A 12296-nucleotide genomic window follows, 5' to 3' on the forward strand; every position below is an offset into this window, starting at 1 on the left:
TGTACTCTCATTTATTGGTTTAGATCACTTTTACATGCCACCTTTCCATTCAACATGACTCTCATAAACCATAAAACAGAGATATAAATAAACATTACAATAAACTTCAAAACTTTTGAGGCAGTAAAAACCAACATAAAATTTAAAAACAGGTCGAGAGCCTAGAATCATAGAGCTGGAAGGGATCATCAGGGTCATCTAGTCCAACCCCCTGCACGATGCAGGAAATTCACAACTACCTCCCCCCCACACCCCCAGTGACCCCTACTCCATGCCCAGAAGATGGCCAAGATGCCCTCCCTCTCATCATCTGAGCTGGAAGAGATCATCAGGGTCATCTAGTCCAACCCCCTGCACAATGCAGGGCATTCACAACTATCTACCGACCCCTACTCCATGCCCAGAAGATTGGGGTAGGGGGGAACCCTCCATGATCCCTGGCCAATCGGGACTGGAAGAATATTGCTTCCTAAACCCAAAGTGGAGATCAGCATTACACTGAGCATGTAAGAAAGGGCCACGACAGCCAGACACTGACGCAGCCCTTCCTGCCCTCCCTCTCATGATCTCCCCTTTTAAAAAAAAATTTTTCCAGAATAATTTATAAACACTAACACGCGTTGGGATTCGAACCTGCAACACACGGGCTCTCAGCGCCGGCCGCGCGTATCTTAAAGACAGCGCCGGCGCGAGCAGGAGGCTTCGCGGCCCCTCCCTTTCTCTCCCCCGCTCTGCCCAATCAGGAGCCGCGGCCCGGGCATTCTGCGTCCGTGACGCGCCTGCCCGGGGAGGCAAGGTTCCAAAGGGTCTGGGGAGCCGGAGAGAGAGAGCGCTTGCTTGCGTGCACGCAGCCTCGTTGTAGGGTTGCATAGGGGAGCGCGAGCAAAGCGGCGGGGAGAAAGCCCTGAGCGGAGGCAGGCAGGCAGGGTAGGGAGGGGATGGCCTGTTGAGGAGCCTGCGTGCCGATAGGCATCGGAGAAGGGGCTCCCTTTGTTTCGATCTGCTAGCTGTAGCAGATTATTTCCTTGTCCCATTTTTTGGAGGGGCGTGTGTGAACACAGCCCGTCTGCTGCAGTCGGGTGTTTCCCGCCCTCTTTAATTCGAGCCGATGCATCCCGTCATGTTCCTCGCTTTCCAAGGCGGGGTGGTCTCGTTTTAATTGCAAGGTTATTTTTTTCGTATGTACATTATCGGGTGCATTATCGGCGGGCAAATCGGCTTTGCAGCTGACCATTGAATCGTGGGCTCCGGGGGGAGGAGGAGGAGGAGGCGGAGCCGCCGGTGCATCCGATGCGTTTCTGAGCAGCTGGCCAGCGAGCCACCCCCCCCCCTCGCCTCGAGCCGACTTGTTGTGTGGGCATGAGCCGCCGTGGGCAGCCATGGGCTGGGTCGCTCGCCTCGCGTGGGGGAGATAGAGACGTCTTGAGTTGATCCTCCCCCCCTTCTGTTCCTCCCCCTCCGCTCGGGAGGCTTTCCCGGGGTAGCGTTGCTAGGAGCCGTGTGTAAGCAGTAGCCGCCAGTCGGTCACCTCGGGGGTTAGAGGGACCTCCTCGAGGAAGGGGGCCCCGTCTGCTTCCCCCCACCCCCCAGATCTTGTTATTTCATTTGCTTTTTATTTATTTTTTAATCGCTCGTGGGGTTTGGGCCGTGTAGCCAGGCTGGTTGCAAAGCCGCGGCGATTCCTCCGCTGCCGTCTTGGGTCGAGGGGGGCAAACATGGAGGCGGTGATCGAGAAGGAATGCAGCGCGCTCGGAGGGCTCTTCCAGACCACCATCGGGGACATGAAGGTAAGGGGACCCCCGCTTGCTTGGCGGGGCCAGACGCCACCTGCATTAAACGTAGGGCGGGAGGGGGATCACCCTCCCCCCCCTGCGTGTTGCATGCAGATGCAACCCTGCCTTGCATTGACGGCAGCTGCAAGGCAGGGTTGCGTCTGCATGCGGATGGCAGGTCGGGCGGAGTGGTGCTGCTTTGATCCGGGGTGTCATCTTCCCCCCCCCCCACGTTGGAGGCAAAAATGATTGCTTGCAAAGCATTATTGCTTCTTTCTTGCCCTGTGCGTTGGAATCTCCCCTCCCCCCGGAGGCCAAAGCCTTCCTAGAGCCCCCCCTTGGGATTCCTCTTAATTGTTAAGTTGGACGGCATCAGTCAATTAAAAGAAATCTACAGAGGGGATGGCTGGGTATAGAGCCCAGACCTGCTCCCTTGAAAACCCCGAGGCGTTTGTAGAGGCTGTGAACTTGAGCGACTAATATTTATTCTCCTGGATGCTCTCTCCGTATTGTCAATATTCAGATATTGCCTTTGTTTCTTTCTGTCTGGTGCCTTTGTGCTTGCTACTGTCCTCACCTGTCCAAGAGATGACCAAGTTATAATGACTTGCTCAGGGCCACCTACTAAATGCTGGGGTTACAAACTGAGGTGTGTAGCTACGTTTCCTGTCTTCATAGCGAATGCAGCCGTCATCCTAGGATAGCGGGGTGCTTGAAAATGGCCGTGGAGAGCTAAGAGGAACCTCCAGTTTCAGAGGCAGACCTCTGAATTCCAGATGTTTTGGGGAGAGATGTTGAACACATAAAGCTGCCTTATACTGAATCAGATACTTGGTCCAATGAAGTCAGTATTGTCTACTCATACCGGCAGTGGCTCTCCAGGGTCTCAGGCAAAGGTCTTTCACATCACCTGTTTGCCTAGTCCCTTTAACTGGAGATGCCGGGGATTGAACCTGCGACCTTCTCCATGCTGAGCAGATGCTCTACCACTGAGCCACAGCCCCTCCCCTGTTGCTGGAGGTGTTTGTCTGTTAGAAGAATGGGGGAACTGTGTGGACATGTGTCTGACCCATCACACCAATCTTGATATTTTATTGTATGCTATCCCAAGGAAAGCATGGCATTTCTCCAACACCAGACCAAGGTGTTGGTGACCGCTTGTGGGAAGGTGCCACTATAAGGTGTGGACACCAGGAGCTTGTGGTTGGGTACCATCTGGCCTCAAGGCGCCAGGGCATGGCCATCCTCTTTTAGGATGATGGCAAATTCATGGCACATTTAGTACAATGTGCATTTTTGTGTCTGTTTCGGCACAAGTGATCACAAACGGTTCCTCAGTGGAACAGGCTTCCTCGGGAGGTGGTAAGCTCCTTTCCTGGAAGTTTTTAAGCAGAGGTTGCATGGCCATCTGTCAGCAATGCTGATTCTGTGACCTTAGGCAGATGATGAGAGGGAGGGCATCTTGGCCATCTTCTGGTCACTGGGGGTGTGGGGGGAGGTAGTTGTGAATTTCCTGCATTGTGCAGGGGGGTGGACTAGATGACCCTGGTGGTCCCTTCCACCTCTGTGATTCTAAGACGTTCCCCATTAGTTGAGAGACCACAGAAGGTGAAGAGGCCATCTGTGAACATCGCAGAACCCGGCTCAACAAGGGCAGGATGTCTTTTGTAGGAAGGAGAAGCGAAAACAACTTGTTTAAAAAGGAAAATGCAAGCCAGCACGGGGTTGATCAAAATCCAAATGGGAGTGGTGTATGTACATTCAAATGTGCTTTGAGTGATATGCTGTGCCTTTTTAATAGCATAAAAGGCTGCATATAGTCCCCCATTTGGTTTCCTATGAAGATGTCATGGATAGGAAAGAGAAGGGTCGTTGAAGGGGGAATCTTGACTTCTTGGGAAGGGTCAGGTGGACACTTGAGGTTTGCCCAAGTCTCAAACTATGGCAGAGCTGTCAATGTAAAGTCAGCCTGGGGGTGGGGGAGGTGTCTCAGCTTGTACATGTGGATCTTAGAAGGAGGGTGATGTACATTTTCTATTCGCCTGCACCAGATGTTGTGCTTTTCATCTGCGCCAGAACACCAAAGATACTAACAGTGTGTCTCCTTTTAGGTAAAGGTTTTGGGGAGGGTTGAATCTGAGGAGTCTGCCATAATGAATGCTATGGGGTGTGATTGGCTTCCAAATCTTCCTTTGTGGAGCGGAGCATGTGGCCTTTTTTTTTTTTGAGCTGGGGTGGGGGAGAGGAGATCCCAAACAAAACCAGCAATCATTTTCATTAAGTCCATTTCAACACAGGGCACATTTTAGCAGATGTTGCCTTCCGCCAGATGGAATGTGGCTCTGAATTGTGCTCTAAGCGAGGGCTTGGCAGGAAAGTCTATATCCCTTCAGTTCTTTCCAGCAGGAAGCAGATAAATCTCCCCCCCCCAAAAAAAACCTGTACAGTGCTGCTACCTGCAGTTGAAAAAGTGTGCACCTGGAACATCTCTCTTTCTTTTAAGTGTGCAACATTTCCTACGGGTTTCTTTTTCTTTTAAAGGAAAAGATCACTCTATTGCAACGGTGGAACCAGACATTTAACTCTGCAGATTACAGAGCAAAACTCTGTAAATAAAAGAGAAAAACAGCCTGATGCTTAACCTTGTGATAGTATGCTTAGCTAACCCAAACTTGGTTGTTTCCAAAGTCCAAACCCAGCCCTTTTAACCAAGTATCCCCTGTTAATCATTTGCTTTCATTGCTAATTGGGTACAGAAGATGCCAGCTTAGGTCTCAGTCCTCCACATGCTTAATAGAGGACAAATCCCACTGAATTCAGTGGGCTTATTTCTTGGTAAACGTTCTGTAGGATCAGTCCACGCACCAGATTTTTTTTTAAAGTCAAACCGCTTCTTTTCATCAAAATACAATTTTGTGACTTGACTGTGCCTGCAGTCTTAAGTACACTTACATGGGAGTAAGCCCTGTGACTACATACAGTGGGGCTGTTTCATGCTCTGACCCGTGCAACGTTGGGCTGTAAATACTTGTTTTGACCGGATTGAGAACCAAGATTTGGTGCCGTCGCAAAGAAGGGTCTCTTGACCCATTCCGATGGCTCTCCCTCGTAATGTGGCGATGGTGTTTTTTCAAAGTAGGGGGACCCTTTCTAGTGCAAATATTTACCCTTTAGCTTTTGGTTTTGTGTGTTTTGGGAGAGACGTTCCGGAAGACAGACTTAAAAAAAAAAACCCAAAGAAGGGCTAGGATTACCCTAGTCCTGGGTGTCGGCCGTGGGTGTAGCTTTGAATGCTGGCTCAGCTGCAAGCCGAGACAAGGGTTGATCCTATTGAATGGCCGGGCCTTGTCCACGCTTGTTGGACATGCTTGTATCTGCTCCAGTTCAGTCACCACCTGTTTGCTTGTTGTGAAATAAAGGGTCACTTTCCTTTGTGGGGGATGAGGTTCCCAGAGCTAAAAGTAGCCCCCGTGTGTGGGGGCCCTCCGGCCAACTCGCAATGCTCAGTTGTCGCAAATAGCGCGTTAACTTGGGATGTCAAGGCCCCAAAAGGCTTCATGATATTACCCTGTCACTCCAAGTCAGAGCATCGATTTGCTTCCTCCCAAAAAGCTTTCTGTGTTTCCCCCCGCATGCTGAAGTGCCCCCTCCTCCCCAGCTGTCCATATTTTTGGCCTTCCAATGGCAACTTTTCGACAGTTGTTAAAAATTTGCCCGATTAGAATTCCAGACATTGGGAGGAGGGGTTGGTACACCTCCCCAAATACTGACATCTGTTACACTCTATGTGGCTTTGAGGATCATGAAACAAGGACCGCCTATTAAAAAATAAAGGAAGTCTGATAGCCTTACTTTGCATTCATAAGTCCTGTTATGTACAGAGCTTTAAAAAAAACAGGCTCAGCACAATTCTGAGTCTGAAATTTGTTAATGCATGGAACTGAACCATGAACATCACGGTTTTAATTAGATGCTAACCATTTTCTTTTGCCGGTCAATTAAAAAAAAAAAGATCTGAGAGTCTTCGCGAACGTATTTTTTTAGATATTTGTACCCCTCTTCTCTTTGCAATAGGGACCCAAAGCTGCTACAGAATTCTTCTCCCCTTCATTTTATCTCCATTTTATCCTCACAACAATAAAATCTATACTGAGAGAAAATGATTGGCCGAAGGTCACCTAGCGTGCTTCCATGGTAGTGTTGGGATTTGAACCTGGGGCCCCTGGACTTGCTGTGAGGTTTGGGAAACATTCATAATGGGGTGCTTAAGCCCTCGGTTATAACCAGATAATTTGTTATGCTTCCAGGTAGATGCATGTGCATTTTTTGTGTGTGCTGTGGAGTTGGGAATGGTTCCTTTTTCAAAGTTGATATTGGATCAGAGTCAAAGAAAAGACATTTGCAAACTCACTGAATGGGGAAGTTATTGCTTGGTGCGTTTGAAGCATCTCTTTGTTTTAATGGGCGTTTCCTGTTCTTGCAGAGGATGTTCAAAGGGTGGAGAAGGGATTTTAATCTGGGGGTGTAGGCTCAAGTACTGTTCACATGGGCTTGTCTGTGGATTCGTAAAGCATGTTGAATGAGCTGCTCGTGAAAAGAGGGTTAACGTGTTTGAAGTTGATTTCATTTGCTTAAATGTGCCGCCAATTTGTGGAGCGGTGTCTCTGAAGTGGGTATTTTGTGATTATGGGAGTAGGATCATGATGTTACCCGTTTAGGGGAGGGGTCACGGCTGCATGGTAGAAGAAGATGAGTTGGTTTTTATATGCCAGTTTAAGGAGAATCAAACCGGTTTACGGTCTCCTTCCCTTCCTCCCCACTTCCCAAAGACACCTTGTGAGGCAGGTGGGGCTGAGAGAGTTCAGAGAGCTGTGACTAGCCCAAGGTCACCCAGCTGGCTTCATGTGGAGTGGGGAATCAAACCCTGTTCTCCATATTAGAGCCTACCACTGTTAACCACTGCCCCATGCTGGTGGTGCATCAACTTTGCATGTAGAAGGTTCCAGGTTCAATCCCTGGCTCAGGTGGTAGGTGATATGAAAAACCTTCGCCTGACTCTGGATCTGCCACTCAGAGTAGACGGTACTGACCTTGATAAACCCAAGGCTTGGTTTGTTATAAGACCCGCTTCGTGTGTTCCCATTTGGCATTTAAAGAAATGAGCGATTGTCCTGTCAAAATGCCATCCTGATGTTAACTAGTCAAATAATAATAATCACCGTATAAAATGACAGCTATGAGAGGCTCACTAGCTGGGAGATATTATAAGGCAGGAAAGGCGGGAGATTACACGCATGAATACAGTTTCCCAGGAGCTGAGTTCCCAGGCCTAGGTATGCGACCTTGGGGGGCAGACAATACAGGTATGCGACCTTGGGGGGCCTAGGTATGCGACCTTGGGGGGCAGACAATACAGCACAGAGACAGAGGCAATAACGAAACCGAGATAGCAGCCTGACATGTGGGGGAATTCCTGGAGAGTTGGGAGTGGAATCTTAGAATCGAATCATAGAGTTGGAAGGAACCACCAGGGTCATCTAGTCCAACCCCCTGCACAATGCAGGAAATTCATAACTACCTCCCCCCCACACCCCCAGTGACCCCTACTCCATACCCAGAAGATGGCCAAGATGCCCTCCCTCTCATCATCTGCTTAAGGTCATAGAATCAGCATTGCTGACAGAAGGCCATCTAAAAACCTCTAGGGAAGGAGAGCTGACCACCTCCCGAGGAAGCCTGTTCCATTGAGGATCCGCTCTAACTGTTAGAAAATTCTTCCTAATGTCTAGATGGAAACTCCTTTGCTTTAAATTTGGGAAATTTAATTTTCCCAATTTGTCAACAAGAACACTATGTGGAACGTTATCAGAAGCCTTACTGAAATCAAGATAAACTGTGGCTGTTACCGCACTAGGTATTCCCAGTGATGTATCAAGAGTCTGGAAATGTTATAAAAAACATCACTTTAAAAGGGTTTTTGGATGCCATGGTTAAAAAATGGTTGGAAGACGTCTTCACAGCTAAAGGGGCCAAACAAAGTGCGAACAGTATTTTTTATAACAGTTTCAAACTCTTAATACATCGGTGGGAATACCTAGTGCGGTAACAGCCTATGTCTACAGCATTCCCCGTAGTAACTTTCTCAAAAAAGGAGATAAGATTAGTCTGACATGACTTGTTCTTGAGAAACCCGTGCTGGCTCTTAGTGAACAGATCCATCCTTTCTAAATGCACAAGGACTGACCGATGAACATTCAGAGTTTGGGAAGCCAGAGTTTGGGGAGGAACCTCAGCGTGGTAGGTTGCCAGAGAGTCCATCCTTCCAAAGCAGCTATTTTCTCCAGTGGAACTGATCTCTGTAGTGTGGAGGTGAGTTGTAATTCTGGGAAATCTCCAGGCCTCACCTGGGCCTGGGTTTGGCAACCCTGGTCAAGGCCACAACTTAGGGTGACAGGCCAAAAGAGGCAAAGATGGGGCTTTTGAACCAGCAAGTGGGCTACCCATGGTTTAGTGATTACTGCTTTTGCAGGGCCTGGGAAGAATTCTGTAGAAATACTAGGATGCCGTCCTGTTTGTACTTGTCTGTGAGTAAGCACACATTGACATTGGCATTTACTTTTGAGTAAACATGCCTAGAACAAGCCTCATGGATTATTTGTCGTTAGTGTCACAGCCCGTCCTTTGTGATAGAACTGAGACTGCAAACTTTGTGCAGCGCGTTTGATTTTTTTCTTTTGCTTGCGCCAATAGTGCTCGGGGCGCTAATATGCGCCCCGTCTTACCACATCGCACGGGAGTGAAAGAGCTGATCTTGTGCAAAGAGGTGTTAAAACTGATCCCCGGCATTGTGAATTGAGGAGCGTTCTGTGTCCCTCTTCTTCTTTGTGATTCTTTCCTTTTTTTAACCAGAGAAGATTTTCTTTCCGGCCTGCACATGGGGAAGATGCAGCTTGATTGTTCACTTGTTTGCTTGTAATTAAGTGCAACCAAGTGGTCTCCCTGGCCTCGGCAGTTCTCGGCCATTATAAACAGCTGCAGACCGTTTCTGCTGGAACTTGGGGAGGGGGGGTGGGAAACACAAACCCCTTCTGATTTCTATCGTCTGATCTTGAGTGTTGATCTTGGAAACAATCAGCTAGGCAGCTGCCAGCATGTGGGGGGGGGGGTTTCTTTAAGCCTATGGTATAGCTGCGTAAATGTGTGGCTATTTTTAGACGGTTAGAGCCGTTGTTTCCAAAGTATGAAACAAGTTTCCTAAGGAGGAACAGACCGCTTCCAGGGGAGGGTCTCTCTCCTCTCCCCCTCGTAGTTGTCCTCTTCATCAGGGCGGAGGCAACCTGTGTTGATCCTCAGTAGTCCAAGTCAGCGGAAGAGCGGTTTCTATATCCCACGCTCCCCAGAAGTTTTTATTCTGGGCTCCTTAAATCAAGGCTTAAATAATGTTGTGATTCTGCTCCACTGTTGGAAACTGGCCCGCATAATTCTTTACGAGACCGCGTGGCCGCACATATTTCTGATGTTTATTTGACACAGTGTGCTGGGAATTTGCAGTTGTTTCTCCTGGAAGTGATTTAACTCTTCCTAGACGACTGGCTGAAGGTGTTGACAAGCCTACCCCAAGCATATGTTCCTCAGCTTACTAAATCTCCATTAACTGAGGGGCAGATGTTTAAACATAAGAACATAAGAAAGGCCATGCTGGATCAGGCCAAGGTCCATCAAGTCCAGCTGTCTGTTCACACAGTGGCCAACCAGGTGCCTCTAAGAAGCCCACAAACAAGACGACTGCAGCAGCACCATCCTGCCTGTGTTCCTGTGCACCTAATATAATGGGCATGCTCCTCTGAAACTAGAGAGAATGGGTATACATCAAGAACTAGTATTCATTTTGACTAGTAGCCATGGATAAGCTCTCTCCTCCATGAACATGTCCACTCTCTTCTTAAAGCCTTCCAAGTTGGCAGCCATCACCACATCCTGGGGCAGGGAGTTCCGCAATTTAACAATGCGTTGTGTGAAGAAATATCCCCTGATTTGCTGATCAAGAGGTGGGCTGGTCTTTCCCACAGCTTAGTGTAACCCTTGGAAGATGCTGACTGAGTGTGTTTGTCTTGGCCCATTGTATTTTGGCTTTGGAGAGTCTTGCTATGTGAACCATTGAGAAACACAACTGTAAACCAATTTTGAATAGATGGAAACATTTAATAACACCTTCCTTGTCAGGCAGATACTGTTCCCCGGGTGCAGTAGAAAAGTTCTGGCGTGTCACAACATAACTAAGGAATGCACGCACTGCTGCATAAAAATTACCAACGAAACCAATGTTTCAGAACTAAATGTCTGTGTAATTGCAAACCGAATTCTGGTTAATGCATAACGCATGGTGATGTTCCTCAGAGTTCACCCATTCCCCAGCTAACTATGTAGGGTGGTGGTGGAGAATATAATAAAACCAGCAGCATAAAATTATTTGGTACAAGGATGTATCTGTTGATCACTGCTTGGCTTCTGCTGGTGAAGTATTTTTGAATGTACACACACTTGCAAATAACCTCTTGGTTGTCTGTGATGAGTAAAAAATGAGTAAAAATGGTGACCATGCTGGAAAATTTTCATTGATCATTGTATTTCTATAGCACTCTAGTATATTCCAGGTGCTTCACATGCATTCTTACAACAACACTGTGAGGGAAGTCAGGATTATTATCCTCAATTTGCAGCTGGGGAACTGAGGCATAGAGTCTGTTGCCTTACCGTAAGGACACCTAATGAGATCATGGCAAAAATGAGGTTCAACCTGGAGGTTTTCTAATCCATACCTCAATTTCTTACCCCTCTACGTTGGAATGGAATAGGTTCTTTTCCTTTTTCTGGAAGTTCACATGCAACAAACCCCCCCAAAACGACCAACCCAAACAAATCATGCTAGCACAGACTGGTGAATGTTCTTGTGGGGCAATCCATTTGGCTTAATTGTGCTGCTACTGAAAAGCATTCTTGTGTTCCTGCTATGGCATACCCTCTAGGTGGGGAATACCTGGTGTGTTGTAAGAAGGGCAAAAGTGTAGTGCTTCAGTAATGAGTTGTTTCAGAAACTGTCCACCTAGAGGTGAGCTGGGCAGCTTCTTATGTAATTTTGGCCTATGTGTTGAACGTCCCACAAAGACCATAGATGCCCTTTCCCCTTGCATTTGTTGAGTTGCATAAGACAAACCACCTGTCTGTGCACAAATACCCTTTCTGGAAAGCCACCAGCTGTTCCCCTAGAATGTTGGGTTGGATCCCTGCTTAGATTATCCTATGAACAGTGCTGGCTTCCCTTGAAGTAGATATACCCACTGGCTAATCAAATTCAGTATATCTAGGGCAGAAAGCAGTTGCTTGGACAGAAGTGTCTGCAGGTTGGGTGACTGAAGGGGGTTCGAGGCTCACCCCCCAAAAAAAACCCCCAGAAGCATAAGAGATCCTCTCAAGGTCCTCCACTACTGCTTTGGGGCTGTAAAAAGTCTCTTATGTAATTGAGAGAACCAAGAATCTCTTGGTTTAAATACTGTGGCTTCAGGTATTTTTTTGGAAGAGGGGATTTTCAGAGTGGCAAATGGCTAGCATGTTGGATGTTGACTGGGGAGAGCTGGGTTTGAATCCCTGCTCAGCTACGAAGCTTGCTGGGTGACCTTAGGCCCATCCTAAGCTCTTGCCTAGCTTATCTGATGGTGTGGTTTTGAGGACCGATAAGGTTGTTCCTGTGTATGCTGCCCTATGGTCCTGGGAGGAAGGGTGGGAGAGCCATGTGGTGTATAAATGAGTTTCTAGTTGCGGGGTACATAATTGTAAAGAGCTGTGTGGCTGGTCAAGAACTTCGTGAGGTGAGTGAGAAGCATGAGTTTGAAATGTATACTTGTAAATACGCTATGGCATATGCAAAAAGCGGTTCAGCAGTTAAATTCCAAACTGTGATAGTGTGAGTAGATGCTGAAGGATGTTGGCAGTTAAAATAAAATTTGTGCTAATTTCTCTTGTTGCTCTTCAGATTATGTGGCCATTGTGTTTTAAACGTATGAGACTGCATGAACCAGTGTTGTGTAGTAGTTTGAGTGTTGGACTGTGGTCTGGGAGACCCAGATTGAAATCCCCACCTTGGCCATCAAGCCAGGTCACTTTCTCTTGGCCTAACCTACCTCACAGGATGGCTGTGGGGGCAAAAATGGAGGAGAAAGAACCTCATATGCCATCCCGAGGCCCTTGGAAATGGAGTAGATGCCTGGGGAAAATGCAATAGATAGATTAGAGTGGCAGGCACAAAAATGTTTGTTGTAATCTTTTTGTTTTACACTTCAGCTAACAAGCCAATTGCATCGGCAGTTCTTTCCTTGGACCATTTAGCTGAGTCACAATGTAAGAGTTGTTGAAATTCTGAATTTTGGCAAGTGCCCTCCATTTGAAAATCTCAAGATTTCCCAGGAGTCCCCTGAAATTTGTGCTTTAACGACTTAAAATTGAGTTTGCCGTTTTAGGACTTGATTT

The 12296-nt window shown here is 47.6% G+C and overlaps 1 protein-coding gene across 9 annotated transcripts in view; it reads left to right on the plus strand.

Moving 5' to 3' along the window:
• The first annotated feature begins 1681 nt into the window (after positions 1 to 1681).
• MTSS1 (MTSS I-BAR domain containing 1) overlaps positions 1682 to 12296 on the plus strand; it is a 172955-nt gene continuing 162340 nt past the window's right edge. For all 9 annotated transcript variants that reach the window (XM_056854787.1, XM_056854792.1, XM_056854790.1 and 6 more), the window contains exon 1: positions 1682 to 1787. In XM_056854787.1, coding sequence (XP_056710765.1) covers positions 1716 to 1787 — 72 coding nt within the window. In that variant the 5' untranslated portion in view covers positions 1682 to 1715. The remainder of the gene's footprint in view (positions 1788 to 12296) is intronic.

Source organism: Euleptes europaea, chromosome 8 (genome assembly GCF_029931775.1).
Source record: "Euleptes europaea isolate rEulEur1 chromosome 8, rEulEur1.hap1, whole genome shotgun sequence".
Lineage (NCBI taxonomy): Eukaryota > Metazoa > Chordata > Lepidosauria > Squamata > Sphaerodactylidae > Euleptes > Euleptes europaea.